This window comes from Rhinolophus sinicus, linkage group LG05 (assembly GCF_036562045.2).
Source record: "Rhinolophus sinicus isolate RSC01 linkage group LG05, ASM3656204v1, whole genome shotgun sequence".
Classification (NCBI taxonomy): Eukaryota; Metazoa; Chordata; class Mammalia; order Chiroptera; family Rhinolophidae; genus Rhinolophus; species Rhinolophus sinicus.
In genome coordinates this window covers 26,174,231-26,194,930 of record NC_133755.1, presented here as the reverse complement: position 1 = coordinate 26,194,930, position 20,700 = coordinate 26,174,231, and the positions used below count along the sequence as shown (strand labels likewise).

The 20,700-nt window shown below is 32.9% G+C and overlaps 2 protein-coding genes across 4 annotated transcripts in view; one reads left to right on the top strand and one right to left on the bottom strand.

The window, feature by feature from the left end:
- Positions 1 to 20,700, top strand: part of SOS1 (SOS Ras/Rac guanine nucleotide exchange factor 1) — a 119,594-nt gene that overhangs the window by 75,585 nt on the left and 23,309 nt on the right. For all 3 annotated transcript variants that reach the window (XM_019742402.2, XM_019742393.2, XM_019742420.2), the window contains 7 exons: positions 1,895 to 2,022; positions 2,806 to 3,461; positions 12,315 to 12,396; positions 13,174 to 13,296; positions 13,596 to 13,699; positions 14,842 to 15,064; positions 16,014 to 16,133. In XM_019742402.2, coding sequence (XP_019597961.1) covers positions 1,895 to 2,022; positions 2,806 to 3,461; positions 12,315 to 12,396; positions 13,174 to 13,296; positions 13,596 to 13,699; positions 14,842 to 15,064; positions 16,014 to 16,133 — 1,436 coding nt within the window. The remainder of the gene's footprint in view (positions 1 to 1,894; positions 2,023 to 2,805; positions 3,462 to 12,314; positions 12,397 to 13,173; positions 13,297 to 13,595; positions 13,700 to 14,841; positions 15,065 to 16,013; positions 16,134 to 20,700) is intronic.
- The window catches only part of ARHGEF33 (Rho guanine nucleotide exchange factor 33), a 101,270-nt gene continuing 91,054 nt past the window's right edge, over positions 10,485 to 20,700 (bottom strand). Inside the window, exon 19 of the mRNA XM_019742490.2 lies at positions 10,485 to 10,769. Coding sequence (XP_019598049.1) covers positions 10,688 to 10,769 — 82 coding nt within the window. The 3' untranslated portion in view covers positions 10,485 to 10,687. The remainder of the gene's footprint in view (positions 10,770 to 20,700) is intronic.

Here is a 20,700-nt window from a genome sequence, read left to right as displayed (position 1 = left end):
AATGGATTTGTTACTTTCATAACTCGTTTTATGTGTGTTAGGATTGTCTTTTGTATGACTTTTAGGTATGTTTGCCTGAATTAATAATGTAAATATATCAAATGACAGAATGTGAAAGACTTAGTAATATTCTACTATCTGTTGGTGTCAACTCTGTAAGACTAAACAATTGCCATGTATCATATTGACTTGAATATTGAGTGATTAAATTCTGAAACAACTTGATGAAATAGTTCACTCTTTAGCAGTACTTTCATTATTACACCATGTAGAATTTTGCCCTTTCTTATTGAATATTGTTTTCAGTGTTAGATTGCTGCCTTTGAAGCCTAAGCTTGATAAGGTTTATGGTAACATTTTGTCTCCAAAAATTTCTGCCAAATGAGAGGAAAATAATTTAGAAGGATAGAGATGAGAGGACCTTTGAGAGATTACCTAGAGCCAGCCTTCAGCCTACCAGTAATATCTGTGAAATAAAAATCTAGTATCTTTCTCTAGGAACACTTGGCCGTTGACTTTCTTTAATTTAGCTGGCCATAGTAAAGAGCAATACTCTGAGTAAAAGGTATTTGAGTATTTTTTAACCTTATGTTGAAAATTATTATGAATAGATTTTTGTGTGGGGCATCGAATAGAAATAGGTTTACTTTTCACAAGTCATGAGTATACGTGTGTAGGCATAATTGATCTTTATCAGTTGAAGCAGAAAGGAATTTGTTGTTGATCTTTAAGGACTACCTCTCAAGAACATAAAACCCTTAAAATACTAATGACTAATGAAGCTCATTGAAAAGTAAGCCTTTATAAATAACTTCAAATATTTTATGGTTTTATTTCTCAAGTCTTTTCCTTTATGGTAGAGTAAGTGTTCTTAAATGTTGCATGAAAGCGCCGTTGAGTAAATGTTATTCCTTAACTTTTCCTTTTTGGCTGCCAGAAACAGGTTTAGCAGTTTAATAAATTATTGTCACTCATACCTCAGTTAAGTGCGTGCTTGAATTACAGTCACCTTGTTGTATTGATAATTAGTAGTTATTGATGATGATAATCCTTGTTAAGTACAGACTTTCTGTCTGGCATATGTAGTATGTTTGCCCCTAAGAAAATTTGCTTGAGTTTCACTAACATGTATATTCCTAGTTTTAGTCAAAATCTTCACATGAATACTGACAAAGTTCTTCATGATACTGTTAATTCTCTAGTAGGATTACAAAGAAAACAATGTATACTTATATGTTACCATTTACAAAGTACTTTGATTTTTAGTAACAGCACCAGAAAGTAGGCAAGGCAGGTTTTTTATAAAACTCATTTGACAGATGGAAAAAATGAGGCTCAGAAGTCAAATAATTTGTCCCAGGGTCACACAGAGGTAAAGTCAAAATTTGATCCTAATTTTTGTGTCTTCAAGTTCCTCTCCCCACTATATTGCATCCTTCTCTGTATTTTTATTTATCTTCCTTATTATCCCATTGCCTACAGCATTAATGTTGGAATCAAAAACCTAAGACCAAACTGCACACTTCAAAAAAACTCATCTGTGTGCCTACTGCTGTACTAAGTCCTATGAAGTTAAAAAGATAATTTATGTCCCTCATTATTTTCAGTCATATGCATCTGAGAAACTGCACATTACTGCCTGTCACAAGGGTGTGACATCTTTTAACACTGCTTCTACTTTTTTTTTGAATGTGGAAAACTTGGTTGCATGTTGATATGGATAGTAATACATAAAGAAGAAAAAGATTCTTAATATATTTTATGACACATTTAAAAATTTTATCATGGTAGAAAGAGTTGGATCAATGTTAGCTTTATCCTTAAATAAAATAGGCTTATTATTTTTTGTCCAAAACTGTTCTATTGGTTCAGATTTGTCATTTTTACTTTATAGCAGTTAGAAGAAAAGAGTGAAGATCAAGAAGACAAGGAATGTTTGAAACAAGCAATAACAGCTTTGCTTAATGTTCAGAGTGGTATGGAAAAAATATGTTCTAAAAGTCTTGCAAAACGAAGACTGAGGTAAATATTTTGGCTTTTTTATAATTTTCTTTTTCACCTTGAATATTATGGTATAAATTCAGGGATCTCAGTTCCCTCCCAAGTAAACAATGAAGAAAATACTTTTAGTGACAAGCTTGGTCTCTCAGAGGAAGTGACATCAAAGCCAAGAGAATTTGTTATTGTTTGAAAACCTTTCATATTGTGCATTTTCCTTGCATACTCCCAGACAAGACCTCCTGAGAATCAACTGGTAAGCTAAAGGAGAGGTAGAGTAAAATGTGTTGGGTAGATTTATGTCAACATCATTGTTGTGTCAAAGTAAAATTACTAGTGTCCTTTATTTTAGGGATTATATAACTTGAGGCATTAATTCAGATGACAATGCTTCCAGTTTCCTAATTATAATATGTGCATGTTTTTAAGCTTTGGGTCTTGTCCTCTTAAGCATTTCTAAATAATTTTTTTAAACCTCTTAAATTACTTTTTTTCACTATATTGGGCTACCTTTTAATATTTCTCATTCTAAGTATTTAGTAGCCAAGGTAGAAATAATCATTCTGTGGCTGAATTTATAGGGTAGAATTTTATCCTTGTTCTTTTTTAGAGAGTGAAAAAAAAAGTCTTTACTGTGTTGTTTCAGTTTCCAAAATTATGCACTTTTGTAACACTAATATATTTGGAGAATTAGTGAAAACCTATCAATGTAACTTGTTAAAATACACTTTTACACTGTCGTTTATTATCGTGCATTCTAGGTTTTCTGTCATCTGTGTACTAATAATGTTTTTTCCTTTATCCCAGTGAATCTGCATGTCGGTTTTATAGTCAGCAAATGAAGGGGAAACAACTAGCAATCAAGAAAATGAATGAGATTCAAAAGAATATTGATGGTTGGGAGGGAAAAGACATTGGACAGTGTTGCAATGAGTTTATAATGGAAGGAACTCTTACACGTGTAGGAGCCAAACATGAAAGACACATATTTCTCTTTGATGGCTTAATGATTTGCTGTAAATCAAATCATGGGCAACCAAGACTTCCTGGTGCTAGCAATGCAGAATATCGTCTTAAAGAAAAATTTTTTATGAGAAAGGTACAAATTAATGACAAAGATGACACCAGTGAGTACAAGCATGCTTTTGAAATAATTTTAAAAGACGAAAATAGTGTTATATTTTCTGCCAAGTCTGCTGAAGAGAAAAACAATTGGATGGCAGCACTGATATCCTTGCAGTACCGGAGCACGCTAGAAAGGATGCTGGATGTGACCATGCTGCAGGAAGAGAAGGAGGAGCAGATGAGGCTCCCTAGTGCTGATGTTTATAGATTTGCAGAGCCTGACTCTGAAGAGAATATAATATTTGAAGAAAACATGCAGCCCAAGGCTGGAATTCCAATTATCAAAGCAGGAACTGTTATTAAACTGATAGAGAGGCTCACGTACCATATGTATGCAGGTAAGAAATACGAAGTTGCCTATCACTTTTATTTTCCTGCTTCAAGCCGATTTTCTTTGCTGCTCTGGTCATTGTAACCTAGAATAGAAAGCAAACTAACAACAAAAGACCTCTTTATTATCAGAGTTCATTTTTCTTTGACAAAAATACTGCCACTTTATACTTCTTTGAAATTTTATACTTTTTCCTATCATATTTACATACACTATTTTTAATTTTACAACCAGAGTTATAAATGAGAAAATAAAATTACTTGGCTAAATTTACCCAGTTAGAAAGTAGCAGAAACAAAACTAAAAGTAGTGATAAATCATGATCATTAGGATCTAAAAACCTTTTACCACCTTTACCTCTTTTTTTCTTTCTATTATTGAGATTAAAATCAGTAAAAATTTTAATATACATCCATCAACAAAACTGTGCTGGTAGTACATACTATATGCACAGCATTGCTTTTTCTTAATTTTCATTCCTAAAACTTATTAAATTTAGCAATCCTGGAAGTCATTTAAGTTTTCTGTATTTTTTGCTATTTACAACTTGAGGTTATTTAAGAAAACAGTTTCACCTTAGCAAGGCACTTTTTAAAGACAAACATGTCCAAACCACGTAGGAAGATTACTATCGACTGAATCAGATGTAGTGTTTGAGAGGTAAGGAACACATACAATGATTCATTTTTAAAGTAATTTAATTTCTTCTAATAAAGTAACAAATGATAATCCAATGTTCTTCAATCTTCAACTTCTCTACATAATAGGAAATTTGATAATTGTAAAATATTGTAGAGTGTGGTATAGTAAAAAGAGCATTGAATTTGGATTTAGACCCTCACTCTATCATAGTTGCTTAAGGTCTGAGAACCTTAGTTTTTCATCTCAAAAATCAACATCACAACAGCTACCTTAGAATATTGTTGGAAAGAATAAATTAAATACTGTATGTAAAAGCTCTTTGTAAATATAAAAGCAAACTTATTTTTAGAGAATGTTTTTATCAAAAAACATGTAAAATCAAATGTAATTCTTATAAATGCTATTCGTAAATAGTTAAATGTGAAAGTTAAATTCCATCTCCATATGTTTTGTTTAAATGTATTCGTATCTCTAGGAGATGTATATTTCTGGGGAAATCTTAAATTTTTAAAGTCCTATACATGGGTTCTTACTTCTCTCTGAAAACTATTCTGGTACCAGTTAAATTAAACTTTTACAGATATCCATTATTTCACTGTCATAAAGATGAATAGCATTCAGTAATGTTGATCTGTTCGATTTATGGAATGTTCAGTCAGAACTACTTTTATGGCATGGAATCCATCAGGGTCACCTTGCAGAAAAGTAAAATTAAGTTTGAGTATTTTTATTAGTCATATCAAAGCACTTTATAAATATAATCTGTTTCATTATGTCCACATTTCTCTGGGACAAATAAGCCAGTGTTTTTAGTTTTTATTTGGCCTCTAATTGGTAGTTCTTTTGAATGCCTTTTCTATAGTAAAATAATGGTGTTTTCCATATGCTAATTTTAAGAGCAGTTTGGGTTTTCTGAGCACATACCATTTGGTAGTAGCAGGCAGTAGCTGAAATATGAATATAGTGAAAAAAGTCAAGTCTGGGATTCTAATTTTATCATTGATTTTTCACCTGGAAACTTCTGTAATCAGGGTGTTATTTTTACTGGCCCAAAAACAAAAAAATAAATCAAGGCACAGGAAATTTAGATAAGCTGTCTAGGATTTTACATGAAATAGAAATAGATTATTCTGTCATTTTTTTTACATCTGAAACTGTTTTTGAGAAGTATGATTTTCATTAATTAATATGACCTATCTATTTAGTTTAGTTGCTCTTCATCAACTTCTGTATACTCTTTAAGATCTAGAATGCAACTACAAAATATTTTATTAAATTACCCAAAATTGGTGGTTGCGAAATACTTATTTCTTGGCTACTTTTAAGAAATTTTTAGAATTATTATTATCTTGTGTGTGGCATAGATTTCTTTATAAGGAATTTTTAAGGTTCTGAAATTTCAAATTGCTTTTCCTGCCACATCGTTCTGATTTTTGTCTTAGAAGATTCACACAATTTTTTAGCATAAACTTTCTAAACTGTCCATCGTTCATTTTAAATACCTTTGTTTTGAGTTCTGTTTAAAGTAAAATTAATCCATACGTTTAATAGTAAAACTCCTAAGGGAGAAGTTGTACTATTGTTTTCCTGTAGAGAAATAAAAGTGGCAAGTGCTGAAGAAGACTTACTAGTGTTACTATCACAAGTCAGTGGTTTTTGAGTTGGAAACACTTGCAGATTCCAAAATATGTAATATAATTGTTTCTGTAAAACTCGATTATTAATCATAAAAATTTTCTTTAAACTGCTTGCTGTATTTCACAGAATTTATGATTATTAGTAAGCAGCTGCAGAACTACAATTAAATATTTCTTTTGGGGGGAACTGTGCCTTTTATTTATATTTTGAATGAAGACCCTTCGAAACAAACAAAACTTGAACAATCATAGCTGGTAGTTTTTCTATAAACTTGGCAGTCTTCTCTGCTTAATGTATACAATGCTAGCCAAGTCTGTGGACACAGTACTTTTGCCATGGTGTTTTACTAGTTATTTTTGGTAGTTGCTCTCATTTATATTGATTTTTAGCTTTTGAATAGAATAATATTTTAAATAGTCGTATTTCTAGTTAATATGAAACACTTAAATATCTAGATTTATAGAACTTGGCAAAGTTAAGTATATTCAAATTTAAATTGACAAGATTGTTTTACTTGTTTTAAAAGTTGGTTTTTTAAAAGTTTCTTTCATTAATTTCTTGAATAAAATGTCAGTGTTGGTTTTCAAAGTATTGTGGCTAAGTTTTTTGACATTTTTCTTTTGAAGCTTAATTGAATATTTTAATTTACGTCATAAATATATTACTGTTGTAATTAGAATCCACAAGCAGCTTACATGAGTTGTGGTTTTTACACACAAGTTAGTATTAATTATTAGTTTGTTTGGGCTCTTCTGTAAGGTCTATCGCTGAACTTATTACTGGCAATATAGAATGTTTTAATAAACCATCTATAAACTTGTAAAACATGAAAGCAGTTATTTTTTTAAGGTCTCTTCCAGTTCAGATGGGCTCTGAATCCACACTACAGTTTGTTTAAGACTATTGGTCTGTTCTTTTTTTGTTGTTGTTTGGTTAATTAGTAGGTGTTTTTATTGGTGAACATATAGTGCAAGTTGTGGTTTGCATTGAAGAAAAGCTAAAATTTGACTTGCACATTTTTATTATATTGTATAGGAGTATAATAAAAGATATTGGCTATAATACAATGAGAAATTTTAAGAACTAATAAGCACTACTTACAGACATTTTTTTTTTAAGATTATAGGTTGGCCAGACATTGTCATAAAAAAACAGAAGAAAAGCTAGTTTAACTTAATTCAGTCTTCACTGTGGCCCCAGCCAACATGACTCCTTAAGTGTTTTAACAATAATTTATGAAATAAAGCTATAGATCTCTAGTGCTAGATGAGGTGACCAGTCCCTCACTTTGTACACAAAAACCCAAGGCCCCTGAAGGTTATGTGATTTGCCAGAAAGCATATCATCAGGTAAATGCAGAATGAGAACTAGAAATTAGGTATCTTGACTCTTAATAGAATACGCTTTCCACCATGTTACACTGACTCATACACAGTGAATTTTTTTATTGGAATATAATTTTTGTTATGTTTATTGAATAATAAAAATAAAGATAATTACCTGGTTGGTTTGAATTGCCAGTACTATAAATGGCTTGTTCATTTCTGGGCAAGTACAGGTCTACTATGAAGATACAGTCAGAGTACTTTTCTTATTGAAATAGGTGATAAGTTCTAACTATAGATAAACTGCCATTTTAATGCATAGATTTTAGTATATAGTTAGGTGTACTGGTCATGATAATTTTAGTTTGTAACAAAACTCAGTCATTTGTCTATTAGTGTTGTTGGCTCTATAAAGGAAAGCTTTCTGGGAGAAAAATTAAATTTAGGTCAAGTAGAAAGTGCTTAACTTGCTTAAAAGATTGCGACAGGGTCATATGTGGAATATAATTTATAGCTTATCTCTCAGATCCAGTGTTTCTGGACATACACTAATTCACTAACTATATCAGAACTTTGGAATTCATCCCAAATGCTAGGGGGAATATTATCTAGTTAGAAAGATCTTTCTGAATCTGGCAAGGATATGAGGAAATTTTCCTTACCTATCGTAAGAAAGCACAAAGCACTATGCATAAAGAAGAGGAGATGAGTGGGAATTTCTCTTCAGTTACAGTTATAGGAAATAAAATACAAATTCATATTGAGGCTTAAAACAACATGGGTAAAGAAAATGTTTGATGTTCTCTTTTAGAGAAATGAGGTAACCTTGAAGTATAGGGATAATAATTCAGAACTGACATTATATGGAAATAAAAGCTTTTCATACTGAAGTGTGGGGAAAAGGTGTTTCCCATGCATGGTGAACCTCTCTTTTATGGAAAATGGTATTGAAAAAACTTAAGCCAGTTGATTATTTTTCTTTAAATTATTTACTGCTATTTTATGCCCTCATATAGAAAATCCTCAAAAATTTGCATCATATTTCTTTTGACTTTGTGTCCCATATAAGCTCAGTTTGGGTGTTTTAACTTTTAAAAACTTTTTTGAATAGCTTTTGATCTATAGGGCAGTGCTGTTCTATTTTTAAACGCTGATTTTTTTTTAAGTGTTTGTGCGTCAGCATAGCGTGTTTCCTTTTTTAAGGAATTCAAGAGTGATTGTTTATAAATCCTTGTTGAGGAGCTTATTGTTTCTTGTAGCTTTTCAAATGGCTGTATTAAAGGGAGAATTATCACATGAACAGTGAACAGACATCCTGATTAACTGTTTCACTGTGGCCGTTGGGGGAGGGGTATTCTTTACATAAATAACTGTGTAATAAGTATTTCATAAATGTCATTGAGCCTGTCAAATAAAATGTCAAGTGTCGATCAAAATAAGAACTTAAGAAAAAAGGATTGAATTTATCACCTCAGATCTAGTATGCTATATTCTGAACATTAATGTAAGTATATTCTGAGTTCCTCAGATTTAGAATTGTACAATAAAATATTATCAAAGAATAGTTTTAGAGTGAACAATACAGACAGCTAGAAAACTAGCAGAAAATAGTAAGTGCAGCTCATGTTTGAAAGCAGCTGGGCCTAGACCAGGGACCTGATGGTAGAGCTGGTAGGTATATGTAGAGAGGTTGTATAGAGAAGGATGATGAGAAGCTAGTGTGCATGGTCGAAATCATAGTACAGGAATTTGAGAATCATATAGAAGAGAAAACCCACAGGTAAAGTTTTTGTCATTGCTTATATTACAATTCATTAGGGATTAGTTTGAGAAAAGTTTGTGGAATTACATCCACAAGCAAGTGATAAACAGAAAGAGAAGGAGAATATCGAAATAGTTGATTTTCATTTTCTCGCCAAATACGTTTGTGCCTATATTTTAAAACCAACCATCCTGGCTTGTGTATTTTTACGCATTTGCCTTTCATTTGTCTCTGAAACATCATTTTATAATGTAGGTAAATAACTGCTATTCCACAACCAACAGAGGCAATATAAAACTTAGCTTTCATCATTGCTTGATAAATGTAAGTAGGTACTTGTTTTCTTACAAAATTATATAACCTGTCCTTATTAATGATATTTTTAAAATATCAAATTATCTTAGTCCTTTATATCATTGGTTAGATAAAGGTCTTCAGCGGTTAGTGTGACATCATATATGTTACAATCGCTGAATAGGGAAATCAATAGAAATAAAAATATCTTCTGGAATATTGTGTAAAATTTCAAATACAGATGTTATGTCCTCTCTTAATATAAGTTTTTCATTCATTAGCAATTTCCCACTGCATTAGAATAAAAATAGAGTCTAAATTAATTCAAGCCTGGGAATATATGAAGAGCCTCTAAGATATTTTTTGAAAGTACTTAAACTTTTGCCAAATTTTCTTGGTTTATTTTTAGCTTCTGCTGCTTTTTTTTTTTCTTTTTTCCTTTTTGGCAAGACCACTCTTATTTGTAACCCAGCTAAAAACAACTTAAACTTGAGTCATTTTAGAACTTAGTACAACTGATGATTGTGGGAGTGTTTATTTCACCGGCAGCTTCAGAAACTCCTCTTCTGAATACAGTGTACAGGAAGGTACAGATGCTACTTCCTAAAATCTGGAAGAAGGCTTAACAAGAATTACAGAATCACAGTTAGACTGCTAATTTTTCAGTGACTTTCTAGTGCCTTTAATCAAGATTAGCAGTTTATAGCTACATTCTGAATTAATCATTTGTTTAAATTTCTATAGTGATTATATAATTCATGGATTCATTCTTTATATTTAGATCTCACAGCTGTGGAAACCTTCAGGAATCCTTTAATTCAGGAGGTTACGTGATATGCACCAAATCAGGAATCACACCATCTAGATATGGTTCCATCTCTGTCACTCAACTGTGTGCCCCTAGATAAGTCTTAGTTACTTCGCTCATATGTAGAAAAGGAAAACTATCACCCATTCACTTCACAGAAATCGTATGGAATAAATTATGAGAATGCTCTTTGAGAACCTTACATAAGACATCAGGAATTGATGTGATCCCCGTGTGACTGATGTCACACTGAGGCACATCATGACTTGCCCAGCATTGTCATCAGTTACTAAAGTACTGAAATGGTCAGAAGCTCGGAGTTAAGATGAAAAGACCATTTTTAAGTTGTATGCCTTTAAAAATAGCCAGTTTTTCAAAAACATATTTTAATTCATTTAGAACTTACTTTTATTGTTTTTCAACTTAAAAGTACCTTTGATAACCCACAACTTTTTAGCCTGACATAAGTGTCATTTGAGAAGAAATGGATCTGGATACTGATTTTTAGACTGAAATAAACTTTTCTTTTTAAAAAAGGATGGATCATCTTAAATTTGGAACAGAGCTCAGGGATATTTGGAGCACCTTGTACTAAACTTCTGGGCTCTCTCCTGTAGGGACAGCTCAGCATCTCTGCAGTGTCCACTGCTTTTGCTTCCTAAACATGTGATGTTTTCAGTAGCCTCACCTTACAAATAGATTTGCAGAACAGAAGAAGATTCTTGAAAGGGAGGATTGTGATGAAATCGATATAAATCTCTGTTTTAAAATCTTGTACAGCCTTCTGTTTTAAAATCTTTTCTTCTGGATGAAACATTAGTCTTTAACGTTTGAGGAACTCTGTAACTGAAGACAAACAATAAAATACCAACAGAGAGGAAATTACTAAAGGGTTGTATGTATTTAAATTACTTTATCAGTAACCCACTCTAGCCTCAAAAGGTACAAAGCTAAAGGAGAAGAGAAGCATTTAAAACCAATGTATTTTTGTTACTAAATTTTCCTTTAACTTCAAAAGGTATTATTATAATCTTAAATTCAAGGGTGTATGATATTTAAATCAATTCATTATTTTGATGACCACATATACCAATAGATTGGAAATTGATTTCTATTTTATAATAAATCCATGAATTTGCTTTTTTGGGGAAAAAGTTAATATAATTATTTTAAGGCTAACTTTGGTAAATAGAAATTTCCCAAACACATTAATTCTGATTCTTGCTAAACCCAATGCTGATAAAAGACACTGCACTTCTTATAACGGATCCACAGTGTAGAGGCTAAGAAAAATAAAGGTAGTTGCTACTCTCAATGAGTTTATCATTAAATTAGAGCTTACCAGTCCACAGTGTCGGAAAAGGATGCTCCCGGTAAAAAACTCAAGTTAATGAACTCTTCCCTCCTCCTTTTTAATGACTGTTACAACTAAATGTGGACCTTGATGAAATTTGAGTTATAGAAGTGATTTTTTTTTTCCATTGTGGGAAGTAGTTTCTCCCCCTCTTTATGCTGAAGATGACAGCCCAGGTCTTTTGTGCTGATGACAGCAGCCTTTCTCCACAACTTGGGAGAATACTATCAGGGAGACTGGAGTAGGCCAGGCCTGGGGATGTGATCACACTCAGTCAGCCACCTGTTTTACTTCATGGAGATGTGAATGAAAAGTAGGTCCTCTCATGCAAGGGGTTGGAGACTTCTGCTTTTATGGTGGAATTCTCATTGTGACTACTTGGAATAAAAGGAATTGAAAGTTGTAAATAGAACCAAATCAGCTTATTCTTGCACACTTAATAGTTTTAATAACAGGTATTTGTAAGCTTTTAACAGTTTTAATTAAGACCTCTAGCAAATAATTTAGAAACCATTTAACTTAATCTTCTACCACAGTATAAGATCCAATTTCTAGATGTATGCTCTGTTAACATGATTGAAAGAAATCTAGATAACCAATTCTAGGTAAACTAGTCTCGGTGTCAGGAAAAGCAATGGCATATTGCTTTGGCCTTTCTCTTTACGAGAGAGAGACACCCAGCTGGTGATGCTCTGAGATCCAGGTAGCAGGTGGGGCTTGCTTCCATGCCCTGTCTTTGCCTTTCCCGTTCTTCCCTTTGCATTCCTGTGGCTGATGATGAGTTAAGATCAGCTAGTCAGAGTTGTGCAGAGATCAAGAAAATAAGTTGATGTAAAATTTTAGTATCCATGGTTTTGCCACTAACTTAGGAAGCACTAAAGCTAGTAGTTCATTGTAAAGTCTGAAGCATTATATGTAGTCAAACATTTTGGGACTTTTAAAATTGACTGTTTAGCGTCTTATGAAACTATAAACAGTAGTTTTAATTATTCTGAATCAAAGATTTTAATAAGGTATTTTTTCCTTTTTCTCCTTAGATCCCAATTTTGTTCGGACATTTCTTACAACATACAGATCCTTTTGTAAACCTCAAGAACTACTGAGTCTTATAATAGAAAGGTCTGTCAATTTAAAATGTTTAAATTATTTTTTTTTAAAGAGATTGAACTAAGATCTTTTATGTTTCTTGGAAATATATTGGATGAGCTTTAAATTGCAGTTCATGAGCCATTTATAAGAAATAAAATCTTTCTTAGGTGACCATTTATTTTATAATTTGTTAGTTTTGATTATTTAAATACAAAAATAGCTATTCTTTTTAACATGGAAACTCAGTATGTGAAATTTCAAATTTATAAATGAATCAAACAACTATATAAAATGTATAATTTAGACTTGGAGATTGAAATTTTGATGATTTAGATGTTCTAAACAGAATTTTTCAAATATACTACATGTTGAAAAAAGGGAGCTAGTCAGTGAACAAATAATATAATAAAAAAAGTGTTTTATCTACCCAAAGAGCAGTCAACTTTTCAAGCATTACACTTAAAGAGTATTGTGTAGCTGATTTAAGAGTAATTACACAAGCCAAAAATGAACACCAGTCCCATGACTTTATAATCACATTTATTTTTAGACTTTGCGTGTATTATCTTTTGTGTTTCTCGTTAGTTTTACCTATTTTGGCAAGTTTTAATTTTTTTAGAAAAAGTAAAATAAAATCATTAATCCTTATATTATAGAAGCCTTACTTGTTTTCACTGATGTTTATGCCCTTAGTAATTTTTTACAGTGCTCTCTTGATTGTGCTGACTAGTGAAAAGGTTTATAGTTTTCTATTTGTATGATTTGATATAACTAGTATTTTCATTAGTTTGTTCTGTTTTATGTTAGGTTTGAAATTCCAGAGCCTGAGCCAACAGAAGCAGATCGCATAGCTATAGAGAATGGAGATCAACCCTTGAGTGCTGAACTAAAAAGATTTAGAAAAGAATATATACAGCCTGTACAACTGCGGTAAGCATTAACTAAATAACTGAAGTGAGTAAGTCTTTATTGAACTTCTGTTTCAGAGTTGAAGTAAGTGAGGATCTTTCCCAAGCAAGGAGGAGAGGTAATAAGTAAAATGAGTGAAAAACAATCATCAGAAATTATTGTATAAGTCTTAATCAACATAGAATTTTGAAAATGGTAAGCCATTTATAAGATTTAATTTGGTGAGAGTTACTTTGTTTTCATTTATACCATGCATTGTGATAAACATTTTTGTCTGAGTTCCCATATAACTCAATTATTGTTCTGTGTTAATGCCATAGAGTATTAAATGTATGTCGGCACTGGGTAGAGCACCACTTCTACGATTTTGAAAGAGATACAGCTCTTTTGCAGCGAATGGAGGAATTTATTGGAACAGTAAGAGGTATGTGTTTTTTTTAAGTGCCTAGTTTTATGTGTAATAAAGTACCTATATGGTGACTTTCAATTGATGTTATTACTGCTCATTGTTGTTAATAGGTGTTTCTAATAGTGCCAGCAAAACAATTTGAAAATGTTTAAATTTTTATCAAATAACATTTTTGACCTACAGATTGCTCAGTAATCACCCTGTTGGCCCAGTGTATTTTCAGTTAGTAAATCAATTCTTGGTTATTTTGGAATTAGATGAAAAAAGTCTCAATTTATGCTGTCTTTACACTTTCTGAAAGTGTGTATACCAGAGGACAATTTAGGAACTATTGTGCCGTGGTAACAGCACTGATGGAGGTTGACCAGGCCACAATTAGGTGAATAGTGCATACAACAGAGAGGCAGCAGGGCACCCAATAAACAGAGCAAGAAGCAGGGGTTCTGTTCCTTACACTGCCACTCATCAGATATATGACTTTGGACAAAATTACTTTGATTATTTGTACTGCAATTTCCTCATCAGTGATATGAGGAGTTAGGCTTGATGATCTTTAAAGTTTCCTCCTAGTTTTAAAGATTCTATGATTATATAGGTCGAAGGATGTCTTAGACAAACTTGTTTCCATTTTCACCATATATTCTAAATGAGAATCTGAAAAGAAAGGGTTAAATAATAGTACTTTCATGCATAGTACAAAAGAAAGCCACATCAAAAACTCATGCTAGAGTTGGGTTTATAAAACTGCAATGTTAATTAGATTAACAATGAATGTGTGTAGTCTGTTCTTATAAATCTCACTTGTGTAAGATAAATCTCTTTTCAGAGGATTATAAAATAGTATTTTGAACTGAAGTTCAGAACAACAGAGGTGAAAAATCTCTACAAATAAATTACTTTCTAATTTTATTTAGAAAGGATATGGAATAACATATACCAAATTATTAATAGTGGTTACCCATATAAAGAATGAGATTGGGATAGGGAAGAGGGAAATAACTGGTAAAGGGGAGCTTGCATTTTAAAAATTTTGATCAGTTGAATTTTTTGTAACAAAGATATATTCAGGTATCAGTTGTATCATTTTAAAGTATTTTAAAAAATAAAATATTGAGTAAAAAGTATTTAAATGTTGTTTAAAATGTAATGTATTTCAGGTAAAGCAATGAAAAAATGGGTTGAATCCATCACCAAAATAATCCAAAGGAAAAAAATTGCAAGAGACAATGGACCAGGTCATAATATTACATTTCAGAGTTCACCTCCCACAGTTGAGTGGCACATAAGCAGACCTGGACATATAGAGACTTTTGACCTGCTCACCTTACACCCAATAGAAATTGCTCGACAACTCACTTTACTTGAATCAGATCTATATCGGTATGTAATTTGGCATTCAAGCTGACAAATTACTTCAAAGGAGTTAATTTTTAATATGTAATGCTGGTTTCTGCCTTATAGGATTGTTATAAGGCATAAATAAGGTAGTACATGAAGTGGCTCATAATAAGGCCTGACGTAGAGAAGGCTCTCCTTTTTACTCTGATCCCCCTTGATTTGTTTGGATTTACAGCTTCTCTGTCTGCAGTCACCCCTTGTTGGTAAAGCTAGGTTCAGATCCTGCCTTTACCAATTGCTGGCTTGGTATTCTTGGGCAACTTTAACCTTCTTGTGTATTAATCCTTCTGCCCCTCAGTTTCCTCAAGAGTAAAATGGAGCTAATGATAGTACTTAACGCCTGGGGATGTAGTAAAGATTAAAATAGTTAATATATGTCCAGTGTTTATTTAGCACAAAGTAAGGGCTCAGTAAGTTAGCTAGTGCTGTTGTAGTTGTGAATTTAAGTTATGGCTAGGCACAGCCTTTTTAGTTTTCCTATGTTGACATAGCTACTCTTTCAAAAATGTCTTCTTGTTTTAAATGAGGACTCTTTAGAATTTCGAACTATTTGTTTTTTAATAAATGACAAAAGGAACCAAAGATCACTATTCTCAAAAATCGGTATTAGAATCTATTTCCCAGGACCCTAATTTGTTAAATAATATTTGTTAAGTGCTGGGAAAGATATTACGAAGAAATCCCAACCTTGCCTAAAGTACAATGCTACTATAAGGCAATAATAAAAGTATACAGTTACATGCATAAAAGTATTTTTAACATGTAGAAAAAGATGTATAATTACAATTTTTTATTATACCTTGTTATAAACTTTTCTGTTGGCGTGAGAGGAAAGTTTATATGGGAGTTTGGTTTTATTTATCTTATTGCTTAATAAAACAATATACTAGAGGGCAAAGTACCATGTAGAATTATGTCTTGATGATTTTAGAGCTGTACAGCCATCAGAATTAGTTGGAAGTGTGTGGACAAAAGAAGACAAAGAAATTAATTCTCCTAATCTTCTGAAAATGATCCGGCACACCACTAATCTCACGCTGTGGTTTGAGAAGTAAGTGTTACTGATGTTCTTACATTTCATAGCAATCAGGTATGTTATAAATTTCTTTGCAATTCTGTCTCACATATTTTTTTGTTCCTTTTTCTCCTTTCTTTTGCACTGAGTGAATAGTTTTCTTACTAATGTAGCATTTTAATTTCATTAATGATTTTTTCATTATGTTTTTTGAAGGGCTTTTTTTAGTGGTTGCTTTAAAATTTACCTTATACATCTTATCAGAATCAGCTTCATATTTATACTGTCAGTCATATTTCTTTGTCAGTCAGACATAGAAATGTTACACTTATAGCTCTATTTCCTTTCCCCCTTTTGGTGTTATTGTAATGTGCATTACATGTAATTAATTATGCAAATCTAACAATACGTTGTTATAATTACTGCTTTACTATTTGCTGTCATTTCTTAGCCCATGACAGCTTACTCTCACCCACAAGGAACAGCCATACTATTCCTTGTGCAGTTATTGGCAATATAGTATACATATATTACATTTCTATTTGCTATAGGTCCAGCAATACATTACATACACATTATTTTATACAGTAGTTTTAAATTATACTCAGTTAAGAGAAGCAATGAGAAAAAATATGCATTTATAGTGTCTTACATAATCACATAATTACCTTTACTTGTGATCTTTGTGTGGATTCGTATTACCATCGGGGGTCTCTTGCTTTCAGCCTGAAGAACTTCCTTCAGTATTTCTTGTACAGTACATCTGCTAGCAACAAATTCTCTCCCTTTTTGTGTATCTGGGGAAGTCTTTATTATGCCTTTACTTCTGAACAATACCTCTACCTTCAAGTTAACTATTTCTTCTGCCAGTTCAAATCTATTGAGTCCCTCTAGGAAATTTTTTATTTTAATTATTGTACTTTTCAATTCCAGAGTTTCCATTTTGTTCCTTTTATAATTTCTTTTGTAATATTCCCTATTTGATGTGCATTGTCATCATATCTTCCTTTACTTTTTAAATCATGCTCTCCTTTAGGTCTATGAACATATTCATAATGGTTACTTTGAAATATTTTTCTATTAAATCTGACGTCTGGTCTGTCTCACCTGCAGTTACTGTTTCTTGCATTTTTCTCCAGTGAATGGGGTCATACTTTTCTGTTTCTTTGCATGCCTCATAATTTTTTGTTGGGCACTTGACATTGTAGATAATATATTGTAGCATCTTGTGAGTTCTGCCCCTCCTACCCCCAGGACTTGTTATTGTTATTGCTTGTTTATTTGTTTAGTGACTAGCTGGATGATTTTAGTGACGCCTGTTCCCCTCCACCTGCCCCCCACACTGAGATATTAGAAATTGAGATATTCCTCTTCTGGGAGGTACAGATTAGGGTATGCCACAGTCACCCTAAGAAGGCAGTGGCATAGGTAGGGCTTTCTTCCACTCCTTCCTGACCACACCCACCTGTTAAATTGCTCTAATTGCCAGCTGATTTCTCTACTGTTTGCAGCAATTCCCTGGTAGGGTAAGTTGCTCGGCAAACTAACCCAATCAACTTGTGACTTCTCTGAAGGAATGGTTTCTGAGGTCTCTGTTTACATATTTGTTCTGACTCCAGGAGGGCGCCTCTCAGCTGTCTTATTCCCTGGATCTCACCTGCAAACTAGTCAGCCAGCAGTCTAGGCTGTGTCTTCATTAGATCTACGAATCTCCCAATTGCTCTTCACCACAGCCTTCACTGTTCTTGAAAGCCCCTTAGGTTTAAATTTCTCCACACTTTGTTGCAAATGATGTGATTAGGAGCTGTTTGAACCTGGACTCCGGAGCTGGGGACAATGACAAGCTTCTCTCTGAGTGACATTCCTGTTCTAGGAGCTGAGTGCTTGGTGATGATGGGTGTGTGTGTGTGTGTGTGTGTGTGTGTGTGTGTACACGCACTCAGTAGGCTGAGGTCCTCTTGACTTGCTTCTCCTGGCATGGAACCACGGCCTCAGGAACCCCGGAGGAGCTATCTTCCCATTATTTTCAGTATGCTACATTCAAGGTAGCCTCTGTTTCACATCGGGGTTACGCAGAAGAAGGGAGTCCCCAATTCTCAGCTGCACTCACCTGGGACTTAGCCTCAGCAACCCTCAGCTTGGGGCAAGATGAGGGAGAAATGCCAAGTCTTGCTCCTCTAGGGAGGAAAGCCCTCCAGCTGCGAGCTGGGTGGACAGGGAGCCCTGTGGTCCTGACTGCAGCAGTCTGCATAGACCACCTCCCTCCCAGGGGATCTGGCAGGGGACAGTCTCAGTTCAAATACCACAAACTCTTGCCTCTCTTACTGAATTTATATACATATGTGTGTGTGTGTGTGTGTGTGTGTGTAATTTTCACCAGTTTCACTGAGGGATTGGATAAGCAGAGCTCCTTATACTATCATCTCAGAAGTTCAGAATCTCAATGAAATTTTATAGTTGTGGCCAGAGATTGGAGTTTTGTGTATTGGCCATATTTTTTTCTGAGTAAATAACTATGTGATTACTTGACTAATATTTTATAAGGGTGATATGAGGTTTCCACAGATCATACTGGAATTATCAGAACAAGAGGCAGGTGACATAAGGGAATGACTGGAACCTGAACTAGATAGACTGTGTATAAAGACCTGAAAGCATTTCCTAAAGAGAAATAAATATTCCAAGTAATCTGCAAGTTAGGGTTTCTTTCTATTTATGTTATTACTTCTTAGTCTCTAAAAAGTAAAATTTTAGGGTTTGCCCTCTAAGTGTCATTTCCTGATTTCTTCATTATTAACTTAAATAATTATACTTTAGTATGCAGAAGACTTTTTCCCATCATAATAATTAAAACTTATGTCTGTAAAGAGAAAACATAACTGATAAGACATAGAGACCATTTCATTTCTGTCCCATTTTTTTAATAGATTACTGAGAAGTGTCCTGCTCTTTGCCTTTTTTGAAATTGTATTAAGAAAACTTAACATGAGGTTTACCCTACTAACAGATTTTTTTAGTATACAGTACAGTATTGTTATTTATAGGCATAATGTTGTACAGCAGATCTCTAGAATTTATTCATCTTACATAACTGAAATTTTATACATGTTGATTAGCCACTCCCCATTTTCCACTCCCCTTAGCCCCTGGCAACCACCATTCTATTGTTCACTTCTGTGAGTTTGACTATTTTAGGCACCTCCTTTATTTAGAATCATGCAGTCCTTCTGTGACTGGTTTATTTCACTTAATATAACGTCCTCAGTGTTCATCCATGTTGCTGCATACTGCAGGATCCCCTTCTTTTTAAAGGCTGAATAATATTCCATTGTATGTATATACCACATTTTCTTTATACATTCACCCATAGATGGACTTTTAGGTTGTTTCCACATCTTGGCTATTGTGAATAGCATTGCAGTGAACATGGAAGTGCTAATATATCTTTGGGATCCTGATTTCAATACTTTGGATAAATACCCAAAAGTGGAACTGCTGAATCATATTTAATTTAATTTCTATATTTAATTTTTTTGAGGAACCTCTGTACTGTTTACCTTAGTGCCTATATTATTTTGCATTCCCACCATCAGCAGTCTACAAGGGTTCCAATTCCTGCCATTTCAATGTGAGAGGTTCCTGTTCATTTGCCACAGTAATTTTTAGCTGTGGATGTGCATTAGAATTGAAGTCATCTATGGATAAATCACCCCAGACTGACCTAATTGTTACAAAAGCTCCACAGGTGATATCAGTTTATATACCTACTTAATATCAACCGAAATAAGTAAAAGATATAAACATATTATGCTTATACCTTTTTAAATGTCCAGCTAACCAGTTAGCTAGAATATATCTAGCTAATGCTTTAAACATGTAAACATGCTATGTTTAATTTGATAATAAGGCAAATTTATCTTGATAGTTTTGCAATGGTTTTTTTTTTCTTGGTGTCATATCAGCTTCATCAGAGAATAATGTAATCTGCAACTTTACATTCTTAACAATGTTTAATATTATTTATTTTTTCCATTTATCTATTCTGTTTTTTCTTAGATTATAAGCTGTTTAATATTACATTATTGAAAACCAAGTTTAAAATGTCTTTTTTTTTACTGATAACTGATTAGTAAATAAATTCTCTCAAATATTAGAAATAAAAAGTAAATGTCCAATGAGGAATTTTTTTTTCTTTTTTTGAGCATAGTATATTTACTTTTAGATATTTACCAGGATATATATTCTTTCCAAGGATTCTTCGTATTTAAATGTAAAGCATTTTTGTTTTCATTGACTTTATTTCTTTCTAAGCAATTTTTAAAATATTATTCTTAATTGTGGTAAAATACTTTCACTGACTTTTAATCTTACAATGCTTATGTAAAGAGCTATTCCTAGAAATGTAGCTAATTATTTCTATATATCGAAGAAATTAAGCATTAATCACTAAAATCTTGCAATTAGATGAATAGGAGATACGGAATTCTTAAATTCTAGAATAAATTCCCCTAGAACAAAACCACATCCCAAAAACTAGCATACATTCAACAAGATGTTAGACTCAGCATTTGATTCTAATGCTGAGAGAGGATGCACCAGATAC